Genomic DNA, 15,696 nt, shown 5'->3' with positions numbered 1-15,696 from the left:
TCCTCTTCCTCCTCAAATTTCATTGCTGCAGGGAAATAAAGGAAACTCTTCCTGCCATGAAGCTCATCTCTTGCTCAGGGATGTGTGTCCTGAGGCTGTGAGAAACTAAATTCTCTTCCCAGGATTACCAGCTAATATGTGTCAGAGTGAACTTGTACTTAGTCTTCATGGCTATGAAGTTGGCTATCTAGTCACTTTGTAACTATTACTATGAATAATCATTAAAAATCTATTGCTAATAATGTAAGCAAATTTCTCCTCCTCACTATCTAAATGTGAGCTATTAATAATAATAATAAGGGGAAACCCTTTGCAAACCTTAATGCACTATGTAGACACCAACTATTATTTTACTAATTTAAGTGAAATGCTTTGTAAACCTTAAAGTGCTATGTGTCAGTTGTTTTCATGTTTATTCTAATCTTCCAACTAGTTGGGGACATTTATTAGTAGCTACTAAGTGAGTCTAAAATTTTTGTTTTGTGTACCAATCCTAAATTGCTTCAATTAAATTAATTTGGATTAATGAGCCGTCTCTATATGACTGGGGCAGCTAGGTGGTGCAGTGAATTAGAGCTTTGGACCTGGATTCAGGAAGACCTGAGTTCAAATCTGGCCTCAGATATTTATTAGCTCTGTGACCCTGAGCAAGACATTGTTTGCCTCAGTTTCCTCATCTGTAAAATGAACTGGAGAAGGAAATGGCAAACCACTCCAGGATCTTTGCCAAGAAAACCCCAAATAGGGTCACAGAGCATAAGACAAAACTGAAATGTCGTAACAACAACAAAATTGACTGTGGAATGGCTCATTTAAAAGGCATCCCCTTCACACACCTCAAGGATGTTAATAGCAGAAAGGACCGTGTATGCCAACATGCTCATAGCAGCACTTTCTATGATGTCAAAGGACTGGGGACAGTATAGGTGCCCATCAGTTGGGGAATGGCTAAAGAAGTGGTGGTACCCAAATAGCATTGCTATTCAATAAATGGTGACTATGATGAATATAGAGAATCATGGGAAGACTGATATGAAAAGATGCTGAGCAAAATAAGCAGAACCAGAAAAAAAAAACAATGATGATGACAACAATGTAAATGAAAGAACCATAAAACAGAAAACAAATAGCTCGTTTCAATATCTTACTGAGAGAAGCATTGAAGATGATCTCTAGTAGAAAGGGGTCATGACAGTCAGAGAAACCTTCAATTTATTGAGACATGATTATATCTCATTTTGTAAAAGGAAACCTAGAGTCAGGATCCAAAAGCAAGGGTGGGATATGGAGGGAGAGGGGCAGGGTGGAGGGGCTGAGGGGGGGTGTGTGTCATAGAATGATGGGAGAAGGCAGGAGCACAGCTAATAAATGGGAGTAAGATTAGGGATGCAGGCTGCATACTGAGGACCAGAGCAAGTGGGTGGGTGGGGGCACTTAATGGCCACAGAAAGGATGAAGGAACAGGAGAAAAGCCTCCACCCCTAATCTTTTTCTTCTCCATGTGTAATGATATGCACAAGATTCTTGTAATCTAGGTTTCCAGTCACATCTGGAGGGAAGGCTGCAAACATCTGGTCAATCTGTAACCAAACACATCAAAACACAAGGATGAGAGATCCTGAAGGGATGGGGGCCATGACTGAGGAAGGTCAATTAGATCAGACCCCTAAGGAAAGGAAAAGCAACTAGTAAATATCCCACAAAACCAACACGATCCCTACTGCCTCCAGAACAAAGCACAATTTTCTTTGACTTTTAAAGCTCTTCTTAATGTAGCCACAGCTTACTTTTCCAGGATTACCGGACATTACCCTCCTTCACTCATTCTACATTTCAGCCAAACTAGTTTGCTTTCTGCTGCTCATATATAGTATTGCATCTCCTGTTTCCAAACTCCTGCACAGACTTGGGGAACTTGCTCACTTGCTCCTATTAGAATTTCTAGCTTTCATCCAAGGTCAGATCTAGTGTATCCCATAACTTCTTATTCCAAAGTTATCTTGTGTTTATATATCTTGTGTTTATTTACATGTGTACCTATTGTTTCCACTCATAGAATGTAAGCTTCTTGAGAGCAGAGGTGGTTTAATTTTTGGCTTTGTATCCTCAACCTAGAGTAACACCTGGTTGATTGATTGAACCATGAATATCATCCTTGCCTCTGTGTTTAGCCTTCTCTGACCTACTTGTGATTAGTGTACACTGAGGTACCTGAGATCTGCTTACCCAATGAGAAGGATGCTGGTGAGAGTTCTCTGGATCTACCAGAGTGTAAAACTGCACAGAACCTAACAGCTGCACATCCTCTCAAATTGGTCGGTTGTCTGCCAAGAAGAAGCTGCCTCAGTTTCAGTCCTTAAGATGCACAGTCAAAATCAAGATGCAGTGAGGCTTCAGGATGGTAGTGAAGGGGAGTGCACCCAGGGTGGAGCTGGAGCTGGATGTTACCAGTCTTGTGAGAGCCCACTATTAACTTTTCAGTCTGAGCATTTAAACCTTGGAAATTGGCAAACGCTACAACTCAGGGATTGATTTATTGGTTTGTTGATTATCTAGACTTCAGAAAGTGATGGAAAAATGTTACTAATGCATACTAAACTTAAAAGTGTGTGTGCATATATTTTTCCCCCAGAGAGTTATTTGTTAAAAATTTACCAGCACATCACAGGACCCTTCTCCTATGAGTGAAGTATGTCCATAAAATCAGGTTGTATGCTGTCAGTAAACTCATGACAGACTGAGAATTGACACACAGATTGTAAGGACTGAACTTGAGACTTTGTCTATGGTTCCTTGAAATTCCATTGCTGACCAACACAAAGATCTAGCAACTGCTTCATAAGGGACAGAAGGAGGAAGGAGGAGGGAGTTGGAGATATCATGAGGCCTAGCTGGGGAACACAAGGGGGATGGGACTCTAGATTCAGTCTCTATACTCAAAGCTGATTTTCCAGCAAACTCACGTATCGGTTGTTCCTTGAACACATGCACCCCCCCCCCAACATGGATTGCATTTGTCCTTCACCCTCACCTCTTATAATTCTTTCCTCCAATCCAATTCAGTTTCTACAGTCTATGGGGAATTTTCCCGATCTTTTCACATTTTTGTAGGTGCTGATGTTATCTCTTGCCTTAGATTATCCTTTATTTACTTATCTGTTTTCATAGTGTATCCCCCACTAGAATGTAATCTCCTTGAAGGCAGGGACTATTTTTCATCTTGTCTCTGTATCAGGGCCTGCATGCTTCCTGTGACATATCAGATGTTTAATAAACCTATGTTGAGTTGAATTAAAATCACTGTGGTCCAGTGGAAAGACCACTGACTCTAAAGTCCAAGAACCTGGATTCAAATCTGATGCTTATTATCTGTGTGTCCTTGGTTAAGTGACTTCTCAGTTTCCCCATCTGTAAAATAAGAGGGTTGGGCTACCTGGCCCCCAACTCTGAATCTATGACCCTATGACTATGAACCTAGGAGGCATGGAAAATGTCTGTGGACTTCAGATAGATATCAAAAGGAATCCTGTTTCAGAAAGACTGAGAAATAGGGGATTAAGTAACAAACGATAATGTAGTTTGTATTCAATCACAGCAAGCGCAGAGAAGAATGGAACTCACGACTGTTCTTTATCATCGCTTGAGTTCTTAGCAAAAAAGGACAGCAGAATCCTAGCTAATCAATATGTAAAGTATAGCACTTTCTAGACTCTGTCCTGGGAGACTGAGTGCTATTTTTTTTTAAAATGGAAGATCATTGAGCATATCAATGCTAACATCGGTCCAACAGGAAAGTGACAGTTTCGGCAGGTCTCAGAAGGCCCTTCTGAAGCTATTTTTCTGTCCCTGCAAGACAGAGTGAATAGCTGAGGGCCACCTGTGTTGGAGGGTTTTGATCATTAATAATAATAATTGAAATTTATATGACTCTCTATCTACATTATCTCACAACAATGCTGTGAAGTGAGTGCTACAGTTGCAATTATCCCAATTTTACGGAGGAGGAAACTGAGGTAGCAAATATGATTTGCTCAAGGTGGTACAGCTAGTTAAGTGTCTGAGGCGGGATTTGAACTCAGGTTTCCTGAGCTCCACATACAAAGATTTCACCACTATTCATTTCAAATCTAATCAACATTTATTAAGCACCTATTATGTACCAGGCTCAGTGCTAGGTACCTGAGATATAATGCCAAAAACCACTCTAGCACCTGCCCACGAGGAGTTTACCTTGATGCCTGTTGGGCATGGTGAGGTTGTGGGTCTTGTTTTTCCCTCCAGCGAGGGAGCCAAGTTTATGGACTTGGGAGTTTGATGAGCACAACTCTTACCTCCTCTTTAGAAAATCTCTCTGCTTGGGTGGTGAGCATTTCCCGGATACTGTAAAGAGAGAAAAGCAACCTTGTGATTCCAGAAGCAAGAAGTTAGGAAGGACCCACCAAAGGGAGTTGGGGAATGACTGAAAAAATTGTGGAATATGGATTTTGAATTCCTTCCACCACTGAAGATCAACAAGTCACCTATAATCTATAGTCTTAGAGAAGTGCCTACGGCACTGAAAGGGATGTGCTGAGGTCACTTGGCCATCATATATAGCTAGATCTGAACCCAGGTCTTTCTGATTCAGAGACTAGCCTCTGTATTCACTAGGCTAAACTGCCTCCATGACAGGAATGGGATGCTATTTCGCCAAAGGAATATGAAAACTACAAAGAACCATGGCAGGGTGGGGGACGGGCACATGGAGGCATAAAGAAAAAACCAAAACAGAAATATACTGACAACATCATCATCAATAGAAAATATTCATGTAATAGAGATTTGAGAGCTAACTGACATCCTGGGATTCATGATTGAGAGGCTTTCTCCTCTCAGCCCTTAGAACTATTTAGGGCTACCATGGTCTTTGAAGCAGAATATGGACTTGAGTCATGCCTAAAAATTCATAAAGAGAAACAGAGTAGGCAAGACAAGGGTCTCCCCTTGACTGGGAACTTAAAAAACTGAGCAGCTACATACAGTAGTTGGGGGAAGCATCTCTGGCCAAGACTTATTGGGCTAAGAAGGGGAGAACTGGGAGCAAGGAGAAAGTGAAAAGGAGGACCCCAATAAGCCTCTGGCAGACATCTAAGAGCAGAAGACTTGGGCTGAAGTTACCAATTGTATTCACTTTTTCAAGGACTGAAGGAAGTTAAAAAAAGGATGTGTTTTTTCCTCCAAGTGCCCCTCCCCATGCTTGTCCATAACAAACTATGTAATATATTCGCTCATTTCTTTTATCTAAATGTTTCTTGTATCCTAATTTTCCTTTCAAGCATAAAGAGACCCAGGGGGTTCGCTAGAGTTTTTGTTGTTGTTCATTTGTTTCAGTCATGTCTAATTCTTTGTGACCTCATTTGGGGTTTTCTTGGTAAAAAAAAATGCTGGAGTGGTTTGCTATTTCCTTCTCCAACTCATTTTACAGATGAAGAAACTGAGGCACAGGGTTAAGTCAGCTGCTCAGAGTCACACAGCTAGTGTCTGAAGCCAGATTTGAACTTGGGCAGATGAGTCTTCATAACTCCAGGCCTGGTACTCTATTCACTGAATCATCTACTTACTAGAGTTTAGCTAAAGGTAAATGTAAATAGAAATTAGAGTAGGGAGCCAAACCTTGACCTGAATGTTAGGAATTTTTCCTAACTGGGGGCTCTAAGCTATTGCCATTATACTAATAACATTTTGTCTACCATAAACTCCATAAAACAGTAGACTGTTGATCTGAGGGGCCATTATATTGCTACTAGAATAAAAAATGAGCTAATTGTTGTAACAAAGTATGACAGATTAAATCTTCATTAAGAAAAAAAGGAAGAGAAGGTAGTGACTAAAGATCATACCCTAAACCCCACTCCTCACCACACTCCACCCACAGGAGATAGACAAAGCCTGGGAAGGTTATAAGACTGTCCCTATTCCTTAGGGAGAGAAAGCAGAAAAATGGAGTACCAGTTGCCCACCACTTACACAGTACAGCAACAAAGATTCAGATGGAAAAATGTTCTGACAGTAGGCATGGAAATAAATAGGAGAAATTTTAATCTCTGGTTTATGTAGCTCAATATCTTAAGGATTTTTGTGCAAACTTTCTTTTCAGTGAATATCAAAGGTTCATAGATCTATACATTTAGAGCTTAGAAGGAGATTTGAGGGTCAATCAGTCAGACCCCCTCATGTTACAAAGGAGGAGACTGAAGGACAAGGACCTTTCCCAAGGTCATACAAGGTATGAGCCACAGAGATCTAGAAATGAATGGACCCTTTCACCTTAGGACAATTCTAATAAGTAGAAATTTTTTCATTATATGCACATTCCTATACCCATTTTATAAACTAGCAAGACTGAAATTCATACAAGGAGTGTCATAGGACAGGCAAAAACCCCCATTTTAATGTCTAGTCTAATCCATATAATTCAGCTTAATCCTGGCACTTCAGATTCAGATACTGTGATTCCAAACTCATCACTCTTCCCTCTGATATTACAATTCATCTATAACTGAGCTAAGATTATAGCAAAAAATTTAGTGATTAAACCCTCCAGATTTAGTTATAATGGTCTTTGGACAATAGACCAATAATCCATCCCTGGGATGGATATCTTTCAAGATATGTAGGACATGGCTGAACTTGAGCTCAGAGAGCAAAATCTTTGCTAACTATGGTCATCTTCACACCAAGATGAGTCAACAAAAGAAAGCTATAAGCATGAATTTGATCATATACACTTTTTTCCTGAACTATTTAAAATGGAAGTTTCCAGTTTTTGTATTTAAGCTTTGAAAAGGTTCTTGTTGGTGTATTTGGATAATTATGTTGGTGGATGGCTACTAAGATTGGAATACTTGGGGAAAATCAGAATTTATTCCCCACTTACTAGTCAGACTTCAGCACTCCTTTGCCTTCTGGATCAAACACTTTGAAGGCATTGAGAATAGTTTCTTCTGGGTCAGCACCTGAAATGGAAGGCAGAGAGCCCCATGGGTCATGAATAAATGTGAGAAACAATAAACAGTATCCCTAAGAGCAGGAGTTGTTGGGAGTATGTAGGTCACAAGCTACCTTATATGGAAGAGGTCTACAAAGATAGAGCCATATCTACATATCTAGGACAGGGTGACCAAGGCTTACAGAGGGTGGGCAGCATGTAAAACCCTACAATCCATGAAAACCACTAGGCTTAGCACCTTGTTAGCAAGAATAATTCATTAAAATAGGAGTAACACACGTCCTCTGCTCCTTCCTCCTTTTCCTCCCTCCTCCTCTCACCAGCTACCATACTCTAGGTGAGTTTTTCAGGCCTGGCCTTATCTTTCAGCATTCTCAGGAGTGACTTCCTCAGAAATATCTGGTGTTCCAGCCTCCATCTCAGGACTCTTTATGTTCCAAAGATCTCCAAGTTTTCTCCTCACCCCCAACTGAATTTATTTTTTAACAAAAGATGATTTTCAAGGCACCTTTTGAGTTACTTGGTCTGGGCCCATTTCATGGTATTTTCCCTGGGCACCAGTCTCCAGTTTCCAATTTGAGCAAAGATTTGAAACAAAGCAGGCTCTCTGTACCCAAGGGCCTCCCCTGGGAATGCTCTACTTGCTGATTTTAAAAGGAAAACTGCCTGGGGACATGAAGTAAAGCCCAAAGATCAATTCTTGCTGGGAATATCAGAGTTTTTCAGTGATCTCTCAGTGTCCTGACATCTCTCTTCTGATTGGCACACATTCTTCGAGCTTCCCAGTCCCTGGGCAATTGCTCTTCATCTCCCACACCATCTGCATAGGCCTCTTCTCTCAGACACACCCATGGGTGCTGCAGGCCCGCCCTTCCCTGATGCCAGGATACTCACCCTTGAGTTTTTCCCCAAACATGGTCAGGAAGACGGTGAAGTTGATTGGTCCTGGAGCCTCCTTTATCATTTCATCAATTTCTTCATTTTTCACATTCACACGACCTGGGATGCAAACCAAACAGTGGGATCCATAATGGGGAAGAAGTGTGAGGATGCAGTAGCCCAGAGGCCAGAGAGCTGGACTGGGGAGTCACCAAACCTGGCTCTCACATCTATCTCTGTCAAGAGTATGACCATGGGCAAGACCCCTTTACTGCTCTGGATCTCAGCTTTCTCTCCATGAAATGAGAGACTCTTGGATCTCCTCCCAGCTTTGGTGCTGTGTGGTCTAAGGACCTTCCAACTCTGATAGCCTATGTTCTAAGATTCTTCTGAGATCTGATGTTCCTATGTTCTAAGGATTCCTTCTAATTATGACATTTCCTGTTTTAAGGCCTTTCTTAGCCCTGACATTCCCTGTTCTAAGGCTTCTCCTAGCTCTAACATTTCCTGTTCTAAAACTTCTCTCAGTTCTGACATTCCTTGTTCTAAGACCTCTCTTAGCTCTGCATTCTCTGTTCTAAGGCTTCTCTTAGCCCTGATGTTCCCTATTCTAAGGCCCCTCCCAATCCTGACATTCCTTGTTCTAAGGCCCCTTCCAGCTCTGACATTCCTTGTTCTAAGGCCCCTTCCAGCTCTGACATCCCCTGTTCTAAAACCCCTCCCAGTCCTGACATCCCCTGTTCTAAGGCTCCTCCTCACCTGGACATTCTATGTTCTAAAGTCCCTCCTTGTTTAAACATCTTAGAATCCTGTCCTTCTCAGTCTCTGGAGTTTATCTCCTTAAGATTCTGATGAAAATCAAACCATTATGGGGAAGACTCATAAAGTCTTATTCAGAACAGAGACACCCTAGACCCAGACTTACAGAATCTCAGGGATAAATAAGGGACCTCTGAGATCATGTGGTTAAACTCCTACCTGAACAGGAACCCCCTCTTACAATACCCCCCCCACACAAATGACAGGCACTGTAGCCCTATGCAAAGGGCTCAAGATACGAATCAGAGGACCCAGGTCAAATCTTGGCTCTGCCAATTAATGTCTGGGTGACCTTGGGCCAATCACTTTACTTTTCTGAACTCAGTTAACTCATTTATGAAAATAAGGGGGTAGAACTCAGTGAACAGCTATAAGGTCCCTCTAAGTTCTGAGTCTATGATGATAGGGTCCCATCTTCTTCTGGAGGACCTCTGGCGATGGGGAGATCATTACTTTAGCATAGCAGCACCTTTCACCTTGAGACAATTCTATCCATTATAAAGTTTTAAATTATACCCAATCACATTATTATGGTTAATTTATAGACTAGCGAACTGGAGTTCAAAGGAGATAAAGTCACAGAGTGAATATCATTTGTTATTCAATCATTTTTAAGTCAGGTCTGATTCTTCATGACCCCATTTGAGGTTTTCTTGGCAGAGATACTGGAGGGGTTTGCCATTTCCTTCTCCAGCTCATTTTACAGATGAGGAAACTGAGGCAAATAGGGTAAAAGGATTTGTCCAAAGTCATACAGCTAGTAAATGTCAGAGGCCAAAATTGAACTCATGAAGATGAGTCTTCCTGATTCCAAGCCCAGTACTCTATCTATTATGGCACCACCTAGACGTGAGTATCATACAACAGGAAAAAAAAACCCCAAAAACCTTTCTTAGCAAAGACCAGGTTCAAGAGCTCCTTTTGACACTATTTCCATGACCTAATATATAGCCTATGTTAAATGCTTTATTATAGATCATCAAATTCTAAACATACACAAGCTTTACTCTTTTTATTGTTGTTTTTACCTCCCTCCCCCCACAGGGAAATACTTTTTCCATCTCTCAATAGATGGGGGTGGGGAGTAGGTTATGGGTATAGTAGAATGTTGCATATCCTGCCAGCCAAAGTTCCTCCTGCTTAATCATTTTTCTTTGTGACAAGAGACAGTTCTGCTCCAGGGTATAAAAGCAAACGTCATCATCAATAAAACTTTAAAATAAAAGTAATTTTTCTTCATCACCACCCTATCATGCCTGGTACTCATTCACCCAAAGAAAGTAGCAATCAGACTCAACTAAAAACCTACCAAGGGCAGCAAATGTATCCCTTAGATCTGCTTTGTCAATGAAGCCATCCCGGTTCTGGTCCATGATGGTAAATGCCTGTTGAAGCAGGGTAGAGAACAGAGGTGGTCCATCAGAAGCCTAAGCGAAGCTGGGAAAGAGTTAGTGTAATTAAATGCATTAAGAACCAAAGGGTGTATCAAGAGAGGAATAGAGGGATCTGTGATAGTATTTTTAGTTCTTCTTTGTGAACCCCCTTCCCAAATATCTTGTTTCCACAGAATGCTGAAGAGTTGATTCCCCAATCTTGAGGTTGAGGCAGAGTGAGGGAGAAGTCCATGTAGGAAGTAGTATTCTTTCTGGAGTTTAACCAGGACATTCCTCCCCCAAAGCACCTGCCTTTGACAAGGATGGAGTTTAAGATAGCCGGGTGACAAGAAATTCAGTGATTAAAAAATGGCTTCATTTACACCAAAATATTTATAGCAGCACTTTTTGTGGTAGCAAAGAAATGGAAACAAAGTAGATGTACATCGATTGGGAAATGGCTAGACAAATTGTGGTACACGAATGCAATGAGACAGTGATGAGCTGAAAGGGATGAGTTCAGAGAAGCATGGGAAGATTTATATGGACTGATGCAAAGAGAAGGAAACAGAGTCAGTAAGATAATATGAACCATGGCCCAACAACGTGAATGTAAGGGAGAATAACACAGCAATGAGACATGGTTGCACCTGTGGCTGTGAAACACAGCATAGGATGTTAAATTTTCCCCAACGTGTTGGTTTGTTTTGCTGAATTTTTTTTTCTTTTTCTTGTGTGATGTAATGATTAGGAAGCTTACCTTGAAATCAGGAAGGCTTGGGTTTAATGCCCACCATACTGGCTCTAGGACCCAAAGTATGGCACCAAAGGCAAGAGCAGATGTTGACTGTACTGATAGAGGGGCTTTCCCCAGCAGGATTTCCCTATAACTGTGCTGGTGCTGGGGATAGAGCCAGAAACAGTTTTTGCCTTTGAGCATTTTATATTCTACTGGAGGGTCAATTGAAAAGAAACAGCATATAAACCAGATCAATACAAATGAATACAAAATATTTTTCTTTTAGAGAGAGAGAGAATTGCTAACCACCGAGGGAACCTTGAAGGAATCTAGTGGTTCTAAGAGACAGAAATGAGGTGGAAGACTTTTCAGACTTGTGCTAAGGTACAGAGGTAGGAGATGAGGGGGATGCAACATCACATACAGGGAAAATCAATGAGAGGGAGTAATATGTCATCAGTAGCAAAAGATAGATTTGAATCAGCTGGTGAAGGGCTTTAAATTCACGTGACCAAAATGTTCACCGATGCTTCTAGGAATTATGGAGAAGAAATAGCCCCATGGAAAGACTTAGGACATTTATTTTTTTTTTTTTTTGCTTTTTGCAGGGCAGTTGGGGTTAAGTGACTTGCCCAAAGTCATACAGCTAGTAAGTGTGTCAAGTGTCTGAGGTCGGATTTGAACTCAGGTCCTCCTGACTCCAGGGCCGGTGCTCTATTCACTGCGCCACCTAGCTGCCCCAAAGGCATTCATTTCAAGTAAGGGAACTTACCTCCTTGAATTCTTGGATCTGGGTCTGTTCAAACATGGAGAAGACATTGGAGTTAGCACCCTCTGCTCTCTTCTTTGCTTTCTTGGGTGCCTAGGAAAAGGATGGCCAAGATTAGAAAAAAAAAGCAGGGGGCTGGAATCCAGGACAGTGAGATCTCTTTCTGGCTCTGCCGCTGAGCAAGTGAGTGACCTTGGGTGAAGCCTGACCCTCTCTCTTCGTGAATCTCTCATTTGAAAATCAGGAATATTTCCTGCCCTTCTTATCCTCAAAGGCATCGCAAGATTTATGACTGGAGGGAGACTTAGCGAGTCTCTAGTCCAACCTCATTTTATAAGAAATCCAGAGAGGTGAAGTCCAAGGTCACACAGTGAGTAGAGAGCAGAGATGAATGTTGTAAAGATGGAATGAGATCATAGATGTGAGAGGACTTTGTTAAAGTGAATACACTACACAAATATAAGAAATGATGCACAGAAATTACAGAACTAGTGCATTGAGATGGTACAGGGGATAGGGCACCAAGCCTGGAGTCCAGTCTCAGACATTTACTAGCTGTGTGACCCTGGGCAAGTCACTTAACCCTGTCTGCCTCAGTTTCCTCATCTGTAAAATGAGCTGGAGAAGGAAATGGCAAACTACTCCAAGATCTTTGCCAAGAAAACCCCCAAAGGGGTCACAGCAACAACAATTACATAAATGCACAATTGCATAGATTCTCCTCAATGACTAGTGCCTGGCATATAGGAAGAGCTTAATAAATGCTTGTTGTTAATTGACTGGCTAACTCTTTGTCCTTAAATACTCTCCAGGTAGGTTAGCTGTTCCCTTAGACCTTAAGCAGAATTAACTCACTTTGCTGCTTCTGCATGATTCAATTTAATAGCAAAAATATTTATTAAGAACCTACTTGGTGCATAGAACTGTGTTGGGCACATGGAATACAGGAACAAAGCTCCAGATTGCCCTGGACTTCTAATGTCTTTGGGGTGGGAGAGAGGGCAGGCTCTGTCTGCTATAGATAAGTAGAAGCCAAGTTTGAGAGTCGTGCGGTGGAAGGAAAGAGCCAGACAAAGTGATCTAGAAGTGAGGAAGGGCAGAGGACTGTGTTAACCAGTAGTAGAGATGGGCCATGCTGGAGAGAGACATGGGTTTGAATCCTGTCTCTTTCTGTTGTGAATATAATCATCTGCCTCTTTGGATTGTAAGGTTCCAATGAGGCGCGTGTGTGTGTGTGTGTGTGTGAAGAAGGAACATGAGGCTAGCTGTGAGTCTGCCCTGGAGAAGGCCAGCGGCTGCTTCTACTGAACCATTTGACAAATGGGTAAGTCAACGATCAAAGGAGCATTGATTGAGAAACAATCAGGTCTGTGAAACTGGAAAATATGGTGAGATGAAAGGAGTTTTCAGAGTGGAAATCCCAGTTCTCTCTCTCTCTCTGTCTCTCTGTCTCTCTGTCTCTGTTTCTCTCCCTATCTCTTTCTCTCTCCCCCTCTCCCTCTGTTTCTCCCTCACCTCTCTTGTCTCTGTCTCTCTTTGTCTGTTTGTCTATCTCTGTCTCTCTCTCTCTTTCTCTCTCTCCCTCACCACCTCCTTCCTTTGATCCAAATAGCCAAGGAACCCCAATTCAGGCAAACGAACAAATTCATGGTGTCAGTAAAGAGGGGAATGGAGGCAGGAAGACTGGGCTTTGACATTGGCTGGTTGTGTGGCCTTGGGCAAGTCCCTTCCCTGAGCCCCAGTTTTATCTTTGGTACAGAGACAGGGGGTCTCAATGACATCTGGTCGGACTTCCATTGCCAAATCTCTGAGCCTCCGAATAAGGGGCAGGACTGATGAAAGAAACCAGGGTTTCAATCCAAACCCTGACATTGAAAGCTTGTTGACCTCAAGCAAAACTCTCTGCATCCTCCTTTGTAAAATGCAGGTGTGGGAATGCTGGTAAGGATGAGGTGCCCTAGATGACCTCTAAGGTTCCTTCCAGCTCTGAGTCCAGTCAATTTTTCCTAGATTCCAGAATTTGCTACCACCAAATTCATTCCACTGATGAACAACTCCAGGACACAAATTTGCATGGTCTGGTGCTGCCTACTTTGGAAGAAGCTTAAGAAAAGGACCAAGAGAAAACCTTTTAAATTTACCCTTCAAAAGGAGTATCTACACGTATGTGTACATACACACGTGTGTATATGCACCTCCTCATGTATGTATCCACACATATATATGTATATACAATTACATAAAAATTTTGTATAAATATAGTATATATAATATATTTCTACTAAATGTAATTTTCTATATAAATATATGTATGTATATGCATATATACATGTTTTATATATGTATCTATGTGTATATATGTACATGTGTGTATATGTATATATATATTTTCCTCTAGGTACCCAAACAAGAAAAAAGAATTACAATTTGATCCTTAAAAGCACTCAATCCCATTTTGCAAGCCTTAGGAGTTATTGATTTCGAGAGAGGTCAGTCGACAACCCATAAAAAAACCCAGCTCTTTCTCATTTGGTTTTTCTTCTTCTGTTCCCTGGGAGCCTGCATTATTTGTGGCCCGTCAGTATATTGACTGGGGTTCCATCATGAGAAGCAATGAATCGAACCTTGTGTAGCCTGAGTACTGTAAACTGTGTCCAAATGGAAAGACTGTGGACTTGGAAGCGTGCCGTTCTGGGAGTCAATCCTAGCTCTGCCCCTTATTAACTGTGTGACCTTTGGACAAGTCACCTTTCTGAGTCTCAGTTTCCCCAGCTGTAAAATGGCAGTTGAACTAGGTGGACCCAGGGTTTTAAAAAATGGTCTGGGAGTGGTGGGGTTTGGGGTGGGGAGTAGGGGAGACCAGATGGCGTAGTGGAAGCTGCCCTGACTCTGACCTCAGAGACGTCTGAGGACTGGCTTCAGAATCCACCTCTGACTATCCCAACCTTGGTGACTTTGCGCAAGCTTCTTCACTTTTCTACAGCCTCAGTCTCCTCCTCTGTAAAATGGGGTATTTCTGCAACTGGCTTCTGAGGTCCCTTCAAGCTCGTAGATCTATGACCTTATGTCCTCTCTGGGCCTTGGTTTTCCCATCTATGAAATAGAGAGATTGGACTACATGACCTCTGAGACCCCTTCCAGCTCAAGATAAAGTTCATAACCATTTTTGTGTCCTGTACTGCTTTGGTGATCTGGGGAAGTCTCTGGACCCCTTCTTAGAGCACATACAATAAAGTACATAGGGTTACAAAGAAAACCAGTTATACTGAAATACAGTTGTCAAAATAGTAAAAGAAAATGAGTTTGTGGAGCCCAGTTAGTGTACCCTGTCCTAGATTTCCTCCGCTTCCTCATCTATGAAATGAAGGGGTTGGGCCAGATGGCCTCTGAGGTCCCTTCCTGAATATATAATCCCAAGATCCAAAGGCAAGTCATCTCTCTGAGCCTTGGTTTCCTCATCTGTAAGATGAGGGAGTGGGGAGTAGTTGAATTAAGGTCAGGGTACCTCCTAGCTGCAAATCTTCGATCCTGTTTCCCCAAATTCCCCAAAGAGTCACAGACTCTCATTTGAGGAAGGGGCCCATTTTAGGATCCCTTCCCTTAACTCTCTTCCCAGTCAGACCCAGTCCCTACTCACCATGGTGGAGCTGGCCAAGAAGTCCTCCTTGTGTCTGACAGATGGGATCCCCACTGCTGCCCCTCCCTCCCCATCCAGCTCTGAAACAATAAATACTTCCCGCCTAGGGTTAAAAATAACCTCATGACCACTTTTGGCAGTAATAGGTAAGAAAGGCCCCACCTAAGCTCCCCCCCCCCCGCCCATCTCCATTCTATTCTGTTGACTCTTGTTCTGGAATAACAACTCCTATCACTGGGTGATATGTGAGACCCAAAGGCTTTCAAGGTTACAGAGTCCCACCAGTTGTGTCCGGGGCGGGGAAGATGCTGACAGAGCCTGCATTCTGCAGGACTCAGCCAGGGGACACATGTGCCCAACAGGTCCTACAAGAGGGGGGGTCAGGGTGTCTAGAAGCCCGAAATTTCAGATACCCCAATGGGAGGGTCAACCTGTACCTGTGGGAGAATTCCCATGGTAGAGACACTGCCCATAGGGAAAGGAAGGATGGGA

At 42.3% G+C, this 15,696-nt stretch overlaps 1 protein-coding gene across 4 annotated transcripts; it reads right to left on the bottom strand.

Moving 5' to 3' along the window:
• Positions 1 to 1,190: 1,190 nt before the first annotated feature.
• On the bottom strand, positions 1,191 to 15,361 carry MYL2 (myosin light chain 2). 4 transcript variants are annotated; one of them, XM_069081436.1, is made up of 8 exons: positions 15,205 to 15,361; positions 11,571 to 11,660; positions 9,996 to 10,071; positions 7,883 to 7,987; positions 6,917 to 6,995; positions 4,332 to 4,380; positions 1,560 to 1,580; positions 1,191 to 1,250 (listed from the first exon to the last, which is right to left on the bottom strand). In XM_069081436.1, the coding sequence occupies exons 1-8, from the start codon at positions 15,205 to 15,207 to the stop codon at positions 1,227 to 1,229; spliced, it is 447 nt and encodes a 148-aa protein (XP_068937537.1). In that variant the 5' UTR covers positions 15,208 to 15,361; the 3' UTR covers positions 1,191 to 1,226. The 4 variants fall into 4 exon arrangements, with proteins under 4 accessions (XP_068937537.1, XP_068937539.1, XP_068937536.1 ...); XM_069081438.1 differs by having other exon boundaries at positions 1,191 to 1,287; positions 1,515 to 1,580; positions 15,205 to 15,346; XM_069081435.1 differs by having other exon boundaries at positions 1,191 to 1,580.
• Positions 15,362 to 15,696: the final 335 nt, after the last annotated feature.

Source organism: Petaurus breviceps, unplaced genomic scaffold, assembly GCF_028583685.1.
Source record: "Petaurus breviceps papuanus isolate PSGF00001 unplaced genomic scaffold, PetGlider_PUasm1.0 99, whole genome shotgun sequence".
NCBI lineage: Eukaryota > Metazoa > Chordata > Mammalia > Diprotodontia > Petauridae > Petaurus > Petaurus breviceps.
The sequence above is the reverse complement of the archived record's forward strand: the minus strand, read 5'-3'. Positions and strand labels throughout refer to the sequence as shown.

Coding starts and splice junctions, on each gene's coding strand:
- MYL2 (XM_069081438.1), bottom strand. Junction 10,072..11,570: donor AGATCCAAGAATTCAAGGAG/GTAAGTTCCCTT, acceptor CTGCTTCAACAG/GCATTTACCATCATGGACCA. Junction 7,988..9,995: donor GGATACATTTGCTGCCCTTG/GTAGGTTTTTAG, acceptor TTTGCATCCCAG/GTCGTGTGAATGTGAAAAAT.